Here is an 18123-nt window from a genome sequence, read left to right as displayed (position 1 = left end):
TAAGGCCAGCCCTCTATCCACTACCTGACACTATGGTGAATTATCACCCTGAGAAATGTATGATGCTATCTATATTTATTTTAGCACCATGTTAAATGTAGCATTTGTCAATACCTACTGTATCCAACATCACTGAAGAAGGAATGCATATGAATGTGACATTTCAAGAGGACTGAAGTTTACTATTTCGTGCACCAAAACACTTATTTATTTGTATTATTTTGAATGGAAAGCTTTCCAAAATATACTTTCTTTGCCTTCTTTAACAGAATACATTGGCCATCATTTTAAGATATGACTCTAACGTCACATTCTCCATGAAGTAGATGTAGAGCTCTACATCTTTCCTGATCTCTCTAACTACTAATGTCCTCCTCCCAACTACCCTGTATCTAATGCCTTCTATTTATTTATATTTAATTCCTTACATGTATGTAAATAACATAGATGTATATATAAGTAATGTCTCATATACACATACGTATATTATATGTGTATGTATATGTATGTATATGTAGATACAGATAGGTAGTACAGTGGAAAGAGTGATAGAGTTAGAGTCAGGAAGACCTGAATTCAAATGTAGCTTCATACACTAGTTGTGTGACTCTGGACAAGTAACAAGTTGTCAAAAATCCTTTATTGATTATTCCCGAGTATTAGTTTAAGAGCCCAGCTACATTTGGGAAAACAGAATAGAACCAACTGGCCAATGCAGCATAAAAATGTGGCTCCTTTACTGCTGGGGAAAAAATGTTGACAGTCTCCAAATTTGAGATTAAGGTTACAAACCTGTAAGAGTAGACAAATATATGAATATGAGCACCACATGTTCCTGAACTGTATTCATGGTAAATAATATTCAAAAGGGCTCACATTGGTCATTTAGAAAAGATGCTCCAATTCTCAAGGTGTGTCCTTCACAAGGACAGACTTGGCCAGTGTCATCCTTTTGCTGAGGGTTGGCCTTGGGAAATGACAGCTGGGAGGGAGGAAGATGGCAAGATAAGGGAGAAGAAAAAGAGGTGGACTTATAGACACCATCTGTAGAGTTTAATATTTGAGAGACCCTGCTTTAAGGAAGGACTGATTCTTTTGACTATTATGACTCAGTGAATAAACACAGCTATCAACTCTCTCTCTTGAAGGCAGTGCCCTGATAAGCAAAGACTCATGGGACAAATGCATGTCACATGTTGAATGGGGGAAGGGAGAAGAGGGACATGGGATTTAGCCTGAGAGGAGGTCTCTGTTCTCTAAGGAAGGGGGCTTTTGTTATTGCCTGGCTGTGGCATTTCATTCCTATTGTCCTGGGCAAGGAAAGAATGCTGAGATGGATCCAGAGGTCAAGTTTGTAAATTTGAGCAATGTGACCTCCCCTCTCCCCAACTGTTGGTCTTAAGGGCAGAGGTGGGAAGATCATCCATCTCACACCACTCAAGGGGCAAGTAGCCCCTGGTCTTTCATAGGCTGGGCATGGGAGTGAATGGTGTGTGAGAGGGAAAAGGGGATGCTTTTCAGTCTTAGAAGGCCAAATGGGAATGGCAGTTGTAGGGAGAGAAAGGCACACCGACATGCATGGTGTGGAAGCAGCCCTCACTCTTCTTCCAGTACCATCCCATCCTCACACCAAAGCCAGGCTTTTGCAGAGGCTGGCTCCAAAAGAGAAGAACCTGAACATGGTTTCTATGAGCTTTGACTTCATCTCTCTCTTTTGGTCAATCTAAGATAACTTCTTCCTCCCAACGGCTTCAGCTGCCTCCAATCAATTCTCTCTACCGGGGGAGGCCAAGACCCAGGCTCCCAAATAATTTGTGGACTGACCCTGGCTGCCAAGTATTTTGTAGATTTCCTGGCTATTTGCCTCCATGGAAAGGATGCACAAAATGCTCCTTTTCTTACTTTCCTAATGAAATTTTGCACCTAGGTGGGCACACATTTTATGCCTTCTGGTAGAAAACTGTTTCCAACTTAGAAGGTCCAGTTTGCCATCCTTATCTTACAATCTTTGCTGAATATTCTTAGTTCTTTATCTCTCTGAGCTGAAATTTAAATCCTTCTGACTGAACTAGACCAAGCAAAAACCAAGTCCAAACCTGCGATGGCCATACATAACTAAGAAGCCAGTGCTTTGCAAATGGAAGAACTCACAATTTCATCCCTCAGGACATAAAATATAAAAGAAGAATGTCTATGAAATAGCCTTTTTAAAATACCACTTGAATCCCAATTATAACACACTCTGAAGACCTCACTATGGTATTTGGCTGAGCCAGAAATGTCAGTTATTAAATAGAGCTTAAAATAAAATTTGCATTTGCAATCCTGTCTGAAAGATCTACTTGGTTATACAGAGATTTCTTCTGTGATAGCATTTGTTATAATGGAATTTGATATTAATCCTTTTTCTTGATAACCACTAAGTCCCTTTCTGCCAGGAGTAGGAATGGATCGCCATCACATCCTTCTGTCAAACAAACCAAATAAACAGTCTGCAGGCCCCAACAAAAAAGTAGACTCGTTTCAGCTTTCTCTGCTAAAAGGAAGTAAGTGTCTTCAAAATGAAAAGGAAATTGTGTACTTACCAGAGAATGAGATGTGCTCTCTCCAGCACTTGTGATCCAAACGGGTTGGTGCGCTCTGGGAGAATGGCTGTATCTTCAGAGCAAGAATGTCTAAAGGCACAGGGGAAGTAAGGGACATCTTCATGCGAGCCTGAAGACAGAGAGGAGAGGGGAAGAGTTGAAAGTGGACTAAGATTTACTTTCTTTTCTCCAATTTCTATTTTGCCCTCTCCCTTCTCCACTCAAATCTTGTCCACCCCGGGTAGAATGGCTATTGATGTGGTAGGATGTGAAGGATGTGGGAAAGGACTCTCTGCCAAAACAAACAAAACAAAATCATTACCCAACTGGCTGTCATGGTGCCTCATATTTTAGTGGTGTTTTCTTAGAGTTAAGCATTGTTCTTACCAGGCTCTCCTTTATTTTATTTTGTTGTTTTTAATGCATATACAACTTAGAGGGATCCCATTTTAAGTCAGTTCCTCCGTGACCAATGTAATTCAGACAACATGAGGACCTGGGATGCCTGGTTGGGAATGAGGAGCTGAGGACACAAGGGTAGGTCCCACCACTTCCCCCCCCCAAAACAAACAAACAAACAAACAAAAAAAACCCCAACAACTGGCACCTTCACAATTTTTTCTTAGTCTAGTCCTGCTGGTCCCATTGGCAGAGTCCCCTACTTCTGAAAGGAGACAAAATTATTTCTCCCTCTTTTCACCACCACCAGGGCTGAGGTACCATCATGGAAAAGAAAAGTATTAAAAAAAAAGAAAGAAAGAAAGAAAGAAAGTAAAGCTTTAAATGGCTCTGTTAGGACAAAGGAGTTCAGAAGAGACAAAAGGAAAAAAGGATGGAAAGAAATGGATAGGACTGTGACAAAGACAGGATATACTATTCCTCACAAGTAGGGAATTTATCATAAGTTGTGATTTTAGGTTCTTTTCCTTCAGGGCTAAATTGCTCAACTCTAAAATCATGGAATTTTAGGGCTGGAAGGAGCCTTTGAGGTCATCAAATCACAGAATCATAGGATTTTAGAGTTGAAAGGGAGCATAGTCCAATGGCTTCTTTTTGCAGATGAGAAAACTGAGGCCAGAGATAGGAAATAACTTCCTTAAGGTTACACAGCAAGTTAATGAGGCAACTGGGTGGTACAATGGATAAGCAAGCTAAATTTGGCATGGAGGGGGGCTAAGTTTTAATCTGATCTCAGACAGTGGGCAAGTCATTTAATCATTCTGTGCCTCAGTTTCCACATTTGTAAAATGGGGATAACAATAGCACCTATCTCATAAGGTGGTTGCAAGGATAAAAATGTGGTGGTGTATAATACGGCACTTTGCAAACCTTAAAGTGTCATGTAAATGTTATTGCTGTTATGATAGGACCGAGGTCTAACCTCAGGTTTCCCAGCTCCTGGGTAAGTATACTTTCCATGAGAGCAGGGTACTTTCCTGCCTTTATTCATATTGAAAAGCTGAGCACTGCCTTCACTGCTAAAGGCTCAGCACACAAATATAACTATAGGAATATATGTCTCACCTTGCATATGTATCCAGACAGCAGCCCTCCTCCAGTTTGCTAAAGCTTCTGAGAACCTGGAAGGTCAGGCCTTCCTTTAATCAACTTCAAACAAGGTTTGAGTGCCTACCCCATGCCTGGCTCTTTGCTAAGTGCTACAGGAGGTATAAGACCAGGGGAAGATTTAGTGACAGCTCTTTCATCCAGTTGGGGAAATAAGATATACATACAGGAAAATATAATTACCAATCCAAAGCAGGGTATGACAAGCATTACTATAGACAGTAGCCTATAGACAAATGGAGTTCAGAGAAGGCAGGCTGTACTGGTCCTGGAAAGTTAACTAAGGGAGGTTAAAACCATGTTATAGCAGAAGAACAGAGAACTAGATTTGGGACCAGAAGACCTAGATCCAAATCTCGGCCCTTAAACTTACTATCTGTGAGACCTCAGATGTGTCTTTGGCCCCTTTGGTCCTCAGTTTACTCTAAAATGCAGAGATGGGTCTAGATGACCTCAGTAGTCTATTTCACCTAAAAGTCCTATGATCTGATGGGAAGGTAATTTGCTGAGCTTGACTTTGAAGAATGAGTAGAATTTGGATTTAAGAAAATGCTCTTTTTTTTTAAACAAACTAGCCTGACTACAAAGTCATGAGACTAATTATCTATAAGCCACAAAATAAGTTATCTAATTACTTTATAGTTATACCATCTTTATACTCAATTAAAAGTAATGGGAAACCAGTAAACCCAGTGATACTCTGGAAAGATGCCTGGAACATTCTAAGCCTAAATCCTTAACTTAAATAAAATATCTCCTAGTTTTGAATACAAATGGTGATACTTAAATCACGATAATAATCTAAAAGCACACCTGGAAGGCACTCTCTGAGGTGCCTCGAAAAACACTGTGTTTCCCATTATGCAGCTTATTTCTAATTTAATACAACATATAGATCATATATATCTTCACAAACCTTATTGACACATATCAAAAATGGCTGCCAATGGATTGCCCATCTACACAAGAAGGTTTCCATTCTTGAAGGTAGGAGACTCTAAGGGCTATCGATATAGAACTATCCCCATATCTGAATGTTGACTATGGAAAAGAAATAAAATCATTCCTGTCCAAATTTTCAGTTGATCCCCCCTGCTTAAAATGTCCTTTCTCATTCTTTTTGCCTTTCCAAATCCTATGAGACCCAAGTCAAGTTCCATGAAAATTTCACTAATGACTCTAGTTCACTCTGGTTCTGAAGTCCTCCAACTTATTTTGCATTTCTTACCTATGCTGCCTAATTAACACCATATTAAATAGTCTCCTTTTTTCTTGCTGTTTGTACCAGGCCTCTTGGCACTTTATTATATTATATACTTCTTGTTCTCTAATTGTTCTAATTGCTTCTTGTCTCCCCAACTAGACACTTTGATGCTAAGAAAATGACCTTGTCTTCCCTTTTCCTCAAATCCCTTATTGGGGATTTCTATTCCATGGGCCAAAGGTGGTCTGCCATCCAGATGATTTTCAGGCACCTGGGAATATTCATCAGTGGTTGCCACGTTTTCCTTCCTTAAGACCTCTGTTGTCATCTGACTGAGGCTTTGGGAATCCTCTTGGATTTATGGTGCATTGGTCTTTACTTGTGGGTTCCAAAACTATTTTTTTCCTTTCCCCCCCTTCTCAGACATATTTCTAATTTGCCTTTCTTTATCCCCATACATACCTAATTCTCAATCAGCATGGTATAGAGTAGAGAAGAATAGATATGGACTCAATTTGGATTTGGGTCTGCGTTCTGCTACTTGCTACTTCTGTGACCCTGTCCAAGTTATTTAATGTCTCAAAGAGTTCTTCATCTGTAAAACTGAAGAGATTCTACTAGATGACCATTAAGGTCTGTTCTGGCTCAGACATTCTATGAGACAGCTAGGTGGTTTAGTACACCGGACTTGGAATCAGGAAGACCTGAGTTCAAATCCTGACTTAGACACTTATTAGCTGTGAGACCCTAAACAAGTCACTTAACCTTTCTTAGCTTCAGTTTCCTCTATGTATAATGAAGATAATAATAGCACCTACTGTGCAAGGTTGTTGTGAGGATAAAAATGAGATAAAATATGTAAAGTGCTTTGCAAAGCTTAAAATGACATAAATAAATGTTATTTTTATCATTATTATCCTGTGATTGCATAGGACTAGGAACACAATTTGTATCCATAAAATACTAGCTGATTGATTATATGAACAAACAAATTCTGCCAAAATGACTTCTGGATTATACATGAGATTGAATGATCAACATATAGGATTGGAGACAGGGGGGTAATCAAGAGCTGATCAGCTACATTTCCATATCGATTTGAAGTTCGAAATGAAGTGATTTCTACCAGGGTAATTTTAAAATGGAAACCTGATGGCAATGACTCTGTAAGGGCCCCTGCCCCCTCTCAAATCTCCAGATAAAATTGTGGGATGCTGATCACATTTTTCAGGCCTTAATGAAGAACACAATTGATAATTTCCATTTCAATAGAAACCATTTCTTGAAGTATTCATTTTCTAACAATTATATTGATCTCAAAAGTAGGAGGAATTAAAGCTTGCTGATTGTTCCATTTATCCCTAGACATGGGTAGGTTTTCTTTTGTTCTTCATTTCAGAGAGAGGGAATGAAAAAAATCATAATTCTTTATCTTTGCATAGCACTTCTAATTTTTGAGGGCTTCCGGGTCCACTTTTTCATTTGATTCCCAATCAAAATTTAATGAAATAAATTAGGATATTTGACAAATTAAGAAACTACATGCAGAAAGGCTAAGAGCGGCTTGCCTAGTGTTAACACAGTTAGTTAGGGACAATGCAAGGATTAGAACTTGGTGCTACCAACTCTCAGACTAATTTTCTTTCCTAACTTGCATAGACTTTTAGAATCATAGAATCTTAGAGTTAGAAGGACCCTCAGAAATCCGACTGTCCACGTAATGCAGAAATCCACCCCCCCTCCCACTTCTCTTCCTCCCCCACCATACCGTGCTTGACAGATGGTCAGTCATTCAGCCTCCTCTGGAATATTTTCAGTGATCCGGGGCTCACTCTTTTTAGTTAAGCAGCTCTAATGATAGTTGATCCTTATATTTATCTGATAACTGCCTCCCTATAGCTTTCATTACTTGGTCCTAGTTCTGCCTTTCTGGAGTGACACAGGACAAGTGTAATCCCACTTCCATATGATGGTCTTCCAGATATTTGAAGACATCTATCATGTTCTAAAGATCCTCTTCCTCATTCTCCAACTATTCATCACAGGATCTGTTTACAATCCTCTGACTGACCTGGTCATTCCTTTCTTTAGATATTCTAGTGTCCATCTCAATACATGCTATATTGTGACCAGTGCAAAGTTTGTGGGATTAGTACTTTCCTTGAACTGGACACTATCTTATCTTCACGCAGCCTAAGGTTACATGGAAAGCAGCGTGGTCTGCTGGACTTAGAGTCAAAAGACCTGGGTGTGAGTACCTGCTGTACCACTTACTGGCTATGTGACCCGTGGGTGAACCATTTAACTCAGTTTCCTCTTCTGTAGACTGATAAAAATATTGCTTGTACTAACTACCTGACAAAATTATTTAAAGAAGAGCAGAGCATTTTTTAAGTTGTCACATGGTATGTAAATGTAAGTTATTATTAGTTACCATGTCTGATGTTTGATTTATATTGAACTTGTGGTCAACTAAAACACCCTAGTTATTTTTAACATAAACTGCTGTTAAGCTTCTCATGGAAGAAAAAAAAAGATGGGTGTTTTAGACTCCTCCTATCCCCATTCAACTGAATTTTTGAATATAAATATTATAATAATAATAATAGTCATCATTTACATAGCACTTTAAAGTGCAAAGCACTTTGAAAGTATTATCTCATTTTCTCATCAAAACACCTGGGAGGCAGGTGCTATTGTCTTCCCTATCTTACAGATAAGGAAACTGAGGCAAGCAGAGATGAAGTAACTTGCCCAAGGTCACATGGCAAATAAAGTGTCTAAGGCCAGATTTGAACTCAGGTCTTCCTGCCTCCAGTCCAGTGTACTATCTACTGCACCATCTGTTAAAATATGTAAGTTCATTAAAAAATATATATGTATGTATATATATATATATATATATATACATATGTATAGATGTGTGTGTATATATATATGTATGTATGTGTGTGTGTGTGTATATATATATGTATATATATATGTATATATATATGTATATATATGTATATATATATGTATATATATATACATGTATATATATATACATGTATATATATATATAAGTATTGGACCATGATTCTAGCTTGCTGGGATCCTCTTAAATTTGGATTCTCTTGTTCAACATACTAGCTATCCCTCTTGGTTATACATTATCCATAAATCTGCTAAATATGCCTTCTGTGGTTTTATTCAAATCATTGATGAAAATATTGAACAGGACAAGGCCAAGGACTTCTTCCTGTAATTACTAGAGGCTGACATTGGTCCATTTAATAGTATTCTTTGGGCCTAGTCATGCAACCAGTTCAGGATCCACTTAACTGTATTAGCATCCAGCCTACCTCTTTCCATCTTTTCTCAGAAGAGTCATACCATGAGGAGGTTTGTCAAATGCCTTGCTGACATCCAGATAGGTTTCATCTACCACCTTACCAAAGCAGTTACATTTTTTGAGTTTACAAAAGGGGATCATACCCCTCTTTTAAAAACTATGCAGCTCATGTATGCCCAACACCCGGCATGAAGGATCCATCCTCAGAGTTAGAAGGGTAATGCCAGTCACTGCCCTGCTCCTAGAGAATCGGGCCTTACTAAATGACTGTGGTTTTGTTTAACTTCTTTGTTGTGTTGTCCTCTATTGAATCATGACTTGGCTTTCCTTTCCCTTTAAAACTGAAAGTTGAGAAGCTTTGGACCTCCTTCACCAGAGGAGGCAGGGATCATAGGATCTTGGATCTGAAGCTCCAAGAGACTTAGACATAACCTCATCTAATCCCCTCATTTACAGATAAAGAAAATGAACCTCAGAGGGGTTGATTGACAGCATAGTTGGGATAGGAACCTAGCTCTTCTGGCTCAAAATCCAGGGCCCTATACTGCCTCACATAAGATGAATGATGATCTCTTTTTTCCTTATTTGTCTTCCTTCTGCCTCCTTCCTATATTCATGTTTCCCCTTTAATCATTTTAAAAGAAATAGTTATATTTATTGAATTACATCAATAAATAAAATAAATATATCATAAATTCAAATAATAGAGTCAATTACACCAATAAATTAAATTAAAAAACTTTTCTAATGTTTGTTTCTTCAGTTCTATGTACCATCGGCCACCTCAAAAATCTGTCCTTAAATTCCACTGCTAGATATGTATTCAACTAGATTATTAGGCAGCTGCCACTCATTCCTGAATGCCCCATCAGCATTCTTTTCAAAAACAATCATAAGAAAGCTCCTGTTGTGAGGGTATGTCTGTGTGTATATGCACACATATGTGTATGTATGAGTACATGTATATGTATATATAAGTGGATATTTATGTGTATGTGTCTATGTGTAGTGGTATTACTAGTTATCCATTCAAACTTTAGGTAAATTGGTTTAACCAGACTGTTTTCCTCCAAGCCTAGCCAAAGTCATCCTTCAGCATAATAGTTGCTTAAAATATTTACTTCATCAATTCTACTGGAATTGACTTTTCATAGGGCAGAATGGGCTGACCACTGGAAAATAATTTAGTTTGACTAGATTGCTTTGCTTTTGATATATGGTCACACAAGGAAAGGGAGTTTTAAGGTGGGTGGGTTGAGAACTGTGAGAGATCATTTTAAAGGAGGGGTTCTTAACCTAAGATTAACTTTGGATCCACAGATTCCTTGTAGGGGTTTACGGACATATTTTTGGGGGCCTGTGAACTTGGATAGGAAAATGTTTACATCTTTATTTTCACTAACCTCACTAACTTATAGCGGAAATGTAATATTTCCTTCTATTATTACACACACACACACACACACACACACACACACACACACACTGAGAAGGATCCATAGGCTTGACCAGACTGTCAAAGGGGTTTATGATACAAAAAAAAAAAAAGGATTTGTGTTTTCAAGTATGGATTACTCGGCGAGGGCAGGGCTTGAGGACTTCAGAGTCACAGTGACACTAGGTGATATAGCACATAGAGAGCTGGTCTTAGAGTCAGGACGATCTGAGCTTGAGTCCTGCCTCAGATACTTGCTGGTTGTATGACCCTGGGCAAGTCATTTGACTTCTCTGACTCTAGTTTCCTCTGTAAAATGAGTTTAATAATAGCACCTATCTCCCAGGATTGTTGTGAGAAATAAAAGGAGATAATATGCATAAAGTGTTTTGTAAACCTCAAAGTGTTATTTTCGTTATCATTCAGTCATTTTTCAGTTGTGCCTGACTCTTCATGACCCCATTTGGGGTTTTCTTAACAATGATACTGGAGTGGTTTGCCATTTCCTTCTCCAGCTCATTTTATAGATGAGGAAACTGAGGCAAAGAGTGTTAAGTGATTTGCCCAGGGTGACACAGCTAATGAGTATCTGAGGTCAGATTTGAACTCAGGAAGACTCATCCAGAAGGCCTGACACTCTATATACTGAGCCACCTAGCTGCCCCATATACATGTTAGATATTACTATATTATTAGCTATTATTAAGATTGTCATGGCTGACAGCGGGAGGCATAAACATCTTGGGAATGGCACGGTTCAAAGGAACAAGTACTAGAGAGATAGAAGAAGGCTCAGGAATGGGCTAGGAGAGTATTAAAGCAGAATTTCAAGGGGCCCATCATGTTGCTAATGACTGTCTCTAGCCACAGAAAGCAGTGTGGCCCATCCCTGTGTAGACACCATCTATGGAATCTTAGGCCTATAACAAGTAGTATATAATAACTGTCAAATAATTAGTTCCTCCGTGGCACACTGACAGCCTGCAGGATTTCTCTCTTAAAATTTTCTTTTAAGATTTTAAATTTAAAAACAAGACAAAATACATCTCTACCGAAACTTTCTTTGGATTCCCCGTTATGACATGGAGGTGACTCTGGGAAGTCATGCCACCAGAGTACAAGCTCTGGCTGGTGCTATTACTGTGGGAAAGCCTCAAGTATTTGTCCAGCAACAGACTATACATTTGTCATCCTAGGACCATACAAGCTGAGCACCGAGAAGCTCATCACTTGATTGGCTACTGGATGATGAATCTGGGGGCCTGGACAATCCTTAAAGAACATCTCCTATGACACTGAGGGGTTGTAATCTGTGTTGATGGACTGAATACCTGCACCAATGAAATCACAGCTCTTTGAAGTACTACTGTTAAGTTTTGAAAAATGACACAAGTGATAGACTTTTTTTTTCTTATCCTGATTTGAAGCCTTTCAAAGTAGGTCATATTTAGCACCGTTTGAAACACCTGGGCAGCATCCTATCACCATGGTAACCTTCAAAAGCACAACCTTAGTGTTTCCAGAAACTCAATCTCAGTACAGGAGGTAACAAAAGCAGTGACTAGACCACAAGATACAGGAGCAAACGTTTATTGGAAAGATAACAACATTTGAGCCACAGACTGAGTCTGACTATATATTTTCTGCAAATTTCATGGCCTTGGTAAAAGCCAGTTCCCCAAACTTCATCACCTTATGTTTCCAGGGGGTATTTAGACTTTCCAAATATTGACTCTGAGTCTGATTCTACAGCACACAAGTGAACCTGAGACCCATACAAAGGGATTAGCATGGGTTCCAAATCACCACCTTTATTTTTTGTGTTACGTGCTTTCCTTGAAGGAGCAGAAAAAGTCAAAATATTTCTTCTTAATGGAAAGTGATTTGGAGCTGACAGTCAGAAGGCCCCAGTTCAAATGCCCTTTGTGGTGATTTCTAGCATAGTGACCATGGGTAAATCACTAAGCCTTTCTGAGCACCAGGTTTTTTAATTACAAAAGGTATATAATAAAAACTCACTAGAAGCAAGATAGTATAGTAAATAGAGGGCCATCCTTAGCGAGAAGATCTAGGTTCAAGTCTTGCCTCTGACTCATACTGACTATGTGAGCCAATCATCTAACCCAGGGGTGGAGAGCCTGTGGCCTCAAGACCACATGTGTCCTTCTAGGTCCTAGGGAACAGCCTTATGACTGAGCCCAAGTTTTATAGCACAAATCCTTTTATTAAGGGGATTAGATTAGATTCTAATCTCTTGGTGTCTTAGGTAACTATGTAAGACTATAAATTACAGCAGTGCCGCATATGAGTGTCAGCCGGTGTTATTGCTATCTGAGGAATGTCCTACATTATCCGACGTTAAAGAATCATAAATATGAAATAAAAATGCTTTTTCTACCCATATCAGAAGTTGTTGTGAGGAATGTTTTGTAGTCCTTAAATTACCAAATGAATGTGAATTATTATCATTGCATTCACTTCCCTGGAATGGCCACCACTAGAAAGTGTACCTACAAATATGCGTCTGTGCTTCACCCCTTCCTTAGACCAACATTCAAGTTTCCCCACAATCCCACAATCTGGCTTCAACTTGCCTTTCCAGTTTCCTCTCCCATTACTCCCCACAAAACCCTCTCCTCGAGACATTACTCGTTATGGCTCAAAACACATTTTTGTTCCTACTTACCTCCACACTCTCTCCCTCCCTTTGTCCACAACATATACATATGTCCACAACAACGCAACATATCTCCCAGCTTCCCAAAAGGTGTTCCTCATCTCCTGTCTCTCTATCCAAAGCCAACCCACTCTTCAGAACTCAAGGGCATCTATATCCTCCAGGAAGGCTATCCTGATCATTCCAGCCTATACTGATTTCCTCTCCAACAAAATCATAGCACTTAGTGTCTGTCCCATTCATAGGATTACAAATTTAGAGCTGGAAGACATCTCAGTGATACACTAGCTCAACCTTTCATTTTCCAGATGAAGTCCCTGAGACCCAAAGAGGTTAAGCAACTTACCCAAGATCACAAGGTAGTACTTGGGAGAGATAGGATTCAAACATTTAAAATCATAGGATCATCAGTTTAAAGGTAGAAGGTCATTGAGTCTACTGCTCTTATTTTACAAAAGAGGAAACTGAGATTCACAAAGGTTAAGCAATTTGCCTGAAGTCACAAACTTGGTAAATAGCAGAGCTGGGATTCAAATACTCCAATTCATGGGATCAAATATTTAGAGCTAGAAGAGCCCTTAGAGATCACTGAGTGTCCTGCTCTCTTTTGTAGATGAAAACTGAAACTCAGATATGTGACAGGCCCAAGAACATACAGCTAATAAGTGTTTAAGGTGGGGTTGAAATCCAAGTCCAACAATGTATCCACTATTTAATGCTGTTCTTCCCATTCCAACACATTGGGCACTTATATACTCCCTAGGAATACCTGTTTGTGGTCTTCTGCTGTTATTTAATGCTCATATTAATTTTCATTATCCATGTATTCTCTTGACACCACAATTAGACTATAAGCTTGTTAATTATTGGGACCATGTCTCTATTTCCTATAGCATCTAACAGAAGGCTGGGGATATAATGGATACTCAATGATCAGACATTCACAAGGAGAAATTTGACACACGATAGGGGAAGGACAGCATGAAACACCAACCACAAAAAGCCACCAGGAAACAACTACCACAAAACACACACCTGTTCTCCTACGGTGAGATTACCACATAGTCCTTTGCCACTACTCCAGACAGCCAGGAGCCAGGAGCCAGGAGGAGACAAGATACAGCTTAAGAGAGACTGGAAGATGACAGCAGAAAATGACAGGCACAGCTGGAGAGGAAGAGTAAGCACAGGGCCAGATACAAAGAAAGATGGCTGGAGGGTGTCTTACTTTGACCAGGTCCTTTGGCAGCGTCCCAGCATGCACCCCCCTCTCCAAATGGGCCTGTTTTTTTAATTTCCTTTTCCGCTGCTTCTCCAGCCACAAGTCATCAAAGCTGGCATAGTGGTTCCTAGACATCGTTGTAGTCTTGTGGGATGTCTCCGAGGGGTTTCTGTCCGCAGAGAGGAGGAAGGGGAAAGTCCAGGTGATGTTCTCAATGGTGGAGAATGGTCTTTGGGTGGACCCTGTGGGAGGCACCCTCTTACCATAGTGGCAAACCAGCTTCTCACCTGGTCTTCCTTCAGACAGCGTGTTGTTTTGGAAGGTAGGGTCCTGTTTTGTAAGCATCAAGAGAGGACACATAAATTTGGGGCAAGTTTTACTTGCCCTTACCCTTTCCCATTCAGACAACAGTCTTGTGTTTTGGTTAAGACACCTAGTACATTTGAAAATGCTGACATTCTTAGGCTGAGGCAGACAAATCAATTTTATTCCCAAAGCTAATTATTTAAGTAAGATTTGCCTTGATCAGAAGCATTACTGCATGAAAGATACTGCTGAGCCAGACTCCTTGCTATAAATATAAAATGCAAAATTTAAAATTATACAATCACAGAAATGATGAATTCTTAGAATCATAGAATGTTAGAACTAAAAAGGATCTAAGAAATCCCCTAGTCTGATTTTTTTATCTACAATGAAACAAAGATCCAGAAAGGCAAAATGACTTACCCAAATTCTATTTATTAACAGATATGTTATGCAAATACATTTTAATTTATTACTGGCCTGTAATCCACATAAAAGCTCTTACTTGGAAATTTAGCTTTGGGAATAAGGTTACAAATACATGTATAATTGATATTTTTGTTACTCATTCTTTCCTTCTGTAGTAGAAATTACCACGGAGCTATTGAATGGCAAATTATCAAGCCAATTCATTTCAAATTTCCATTAAACATCTAGACTTTTGATCTACAAGACACCAAACATCTTAACATTGATTAAAAAAAAAAAGAACTGCCTAAATTGAGAGGATCTTTGGGCATGTGTTAAAATAACCTTTGTGTACATTTGAGAATCATCCTCTTGGCAGTTTACAGAAGCCAATTTTCTTAAAAGATTTGCTGTGCCCTCTCCTCCCCTCCCAACCCACAATTTCATACTCAGAAACCCACTTTAGACAACAAGTGGTACTTGTACTATGGCATCCAAGGGATCTCAAAGCATTTTATGCAGATTATCTAGGAGAAAGGATGAAACTATTCTTTTAACTGTTTCCAGAAGACTGCTCTTTTTCAATTACAGGTAGAGAAGATGTTTGGTTAATTGCTATATGGTAAATTACTTTTTATAGGCCTTCACTTGGTAGATGAAAGGATAATTGCTTAATTGGAAGAAAAATATAACAGGAAAGAGACTATAACCAAGTTTCACTCTATTATTCCAACTTCATACCTGGAGAAGGAGTGAGGTCCAGGAAGAACAAATGGCTTGCCCAGTGTCAGTATAACACATTATGGTACCAGTGAAGCAAGACACCACTTTCATCTACTGTTTAAGACCCTATAATAGCCACCTATTCCTATCATTAAGTCCTAGAGTCCAAGATTATGAGTTAGAAGGCACCTCAGAGATCATCTAATTCAGTCTGTAAGTTCCATTTACTTCCCTTCACCCTGGCATTTAAAACCCTTCATAACTGTCCCCAACTTACCTATCTTCCTTTATCTTCCACTAATTCCTTGTTCAAGTCAAACTACTATCCTACAAATATACCATCCTTATTACCACATTTGTGCTTTTTCCTCATGTGCTCTGCTTTCCAAACTTGTCACTCACCTGAAATTCCTCTTTCCAAAGTAACCAACAATTGCTGTATGTGACACTTTTCTCATTCTTCATCCTTCTTGATTTATCTTTTATATTTAACAGTGTTGACCACCCTCTCTTCATGAATACCCTCTCCTCTCTGGATTTTCATGACACTTTTCTACCAATTCTCCTCCTACCTGTCTAACTATTCTTTCTGCTTCTCCTTTACTGACTCATTATCCATCTCATGTTCCCTAACTGTGGATGTTCCTCAGGGCTCTGCCCTGGGTCCTCTTCTCTTATAGATGATTCTCTGATCTGTATATGTAGTCTCAATCTCTTTTCTAAACTTCAGTCCTACATCACCAGGTGGACATTACCATCTGGATGTACTGGTGACATCCCAAACTCAATTTGTCCAAAACAGAACTCATTATTTTACCCTCAAATCTATTCCTTTTCTAATATTTTCTATTTCTGCCAAAGGCACTACAATTCTTCCAATGTCTCAAATTTTTAACCTTGGTACCATCCTCAACTCTACTACATGAGACTTTTCCTGATCCCCCTAACTACTAGTGTATTCCATCCCTGGAATACTTTGTGTTTACCTTACATTATATATATATATGTGTGTGTGTGTGTGTGTGTGTGTGTACATATATCTATATATATGTGTGTACATATACACATATGTATATGTATATATAGTATATCCATACATACGCATATATACATACATATGTATACATATACACACATATGTGTATAGATGTATCTACACAGTGTCTCTCTCAATAGTCTAGAGAGTAGGGATTATTTCATTTTTTTTGTCATTGTATTTCCAATATCTAGTATAGTGCCTGACACATAGTTGTGGCTTAATAAATGCTTATTAACTGATTGGTTTATTTGCTCTAATAAGCAAACACCACCTATACTCAACAACATAGTAGATATTAAATGTTGATTGAGGTGGCTGCTATGCTTACTCAGAGAACTATGGCAAGGAATACAAACTCTATCTCTTATTCTTTTATCAGACTACTATCAAGGGACTTACTCTTCCACTAACATCCTACTGCAATGTCTTGTAGCGCAGAGATGACATGAGCTTCTCAAAGGCTATAACAGCAGATACAAGCTCTGGCTGGACCTACCAAGCTGGGAAAGGTTCATGTAAAGGTTGACAATGGATTGCTAGTTTGTCCAGCTTAATATGAAGAGATTCATTACAACAGAGTTGGCCCAACAAGGGATGATTAGGGGAGAAGCGAGGAAAACAACTAAGAAAAACTGTCTATTAAATTATGTACAGGTCTTTACCTACCTTGGTGATAGGAATGCTCAGGAAATCATAGATCTTATAAAGTATTGATAGAAAGAAATTTTCTATTTCTACTTTAAAATAACAAAACTTACTATCTTATAACAGTTTTATTAAGCAGTTCTGGGTTCTGGTGGTTTCATTAGTCACTACTGTCACTAGTAACATGCTTGGCAGTCACCGGATGCTTTTTCCACAATTTAAGCATTTCAATGGCAAAAATTCAGGCTTAAAAGAAAATAGCATGACTTCTTTTTCTCTACTGAGATTTTGGGGAAGATCTAACCATCTCTTTTCTCACTGGGATCTTGAGGGTTATTACTACATTACCTCTCTGATTGTCTTAGAAAAAAAAGTCTGATTCCTGAGGTCAATAAGTAGAAAGATGAGAGACTTATATGGGTTATTCTAATGGATTTCACACGTTCGGGGGCTCTGGGTGCAAAGCAGGAAAAGATGGGGAAGGTGGTGCACCCAGATTGGCCTGTATTCATTTCCAGCCTAGATCCTATCTGCAAAAATATTGAGCATTCAGAGAAATCAGACTAACTGCTTTAGCACAGGAAAACTCTATTTGGCACAAGAGTGGGATGCTAGTTCTTTCTCCTTGTAGAATTTATTTTCAGTGCAAATTTCCTATCCTAGTTGCGAAATTAGAGCCTAAAAAATCAATTATATCCCTACCTCAGGAAATGGAATGTTGAACACTATGCAGTATAGGAGAAATTCCTGTCTATTTTGGTGGAAACTATTACATTAGTCAATAAAAATAGGGGTAGGTCAAATCCTGTTGCAGTTGAAGTAGAGTTTTGTTATCAGATATTGTTCCAATTAATGAGCAATTGCTCCTGTTGGAGATTTTTGTTGCAATGATGTTTGCGATAACAGATTTTACTTCTGTCAAGGGTCAGGCTAAGAAAATCCCTAGTTGTATCTTTATGAGATAATCAAATTATCTTTT

General features: G+C 38.7%; 1 protein-coding gene across 1 annotated transcript in view; it reads right to left on the bottom strand.

Annotated features, from left to right (window-relative positions):
* Positions 1-18123, bottom strand: part of ARHGEF4 (Rho guanine nucleotide exchange factor 4) — a 499313-nt gene that overhangs the window by 215050 nt on the left and 266140 nt on the right. Inside the window, 2 exon segments of the mRNA XM_020967146.2 lie at positions 2586-2715; positions 14030-14353. Coding sequence (XP_020822805.2) covers positions 2586-2715; positions 14030-14353 — 454 coding nt within the window.

Source organism: Phascolarctos cinereus, unplaced genomic scaffold, assembly GCF_003287225.1.
Source record: "Phascolarctos cinereus isolate Bilbo 61053 unplaced genomic scaffold, phaCin_HiC Scaffold_726;HRSCAF=1367, whole genome shotgun sequence".
NCBI classification, from domain to species: Eukaryota; Metazoa; Chordata; class Mammalia; order Diprotodontia; family Phascolarctidae; genus Phascolarctos; species Phascolarctos cinereus.
This window is presented reverse-complemented; position numbering and strand designations above follow the sequence as displayed.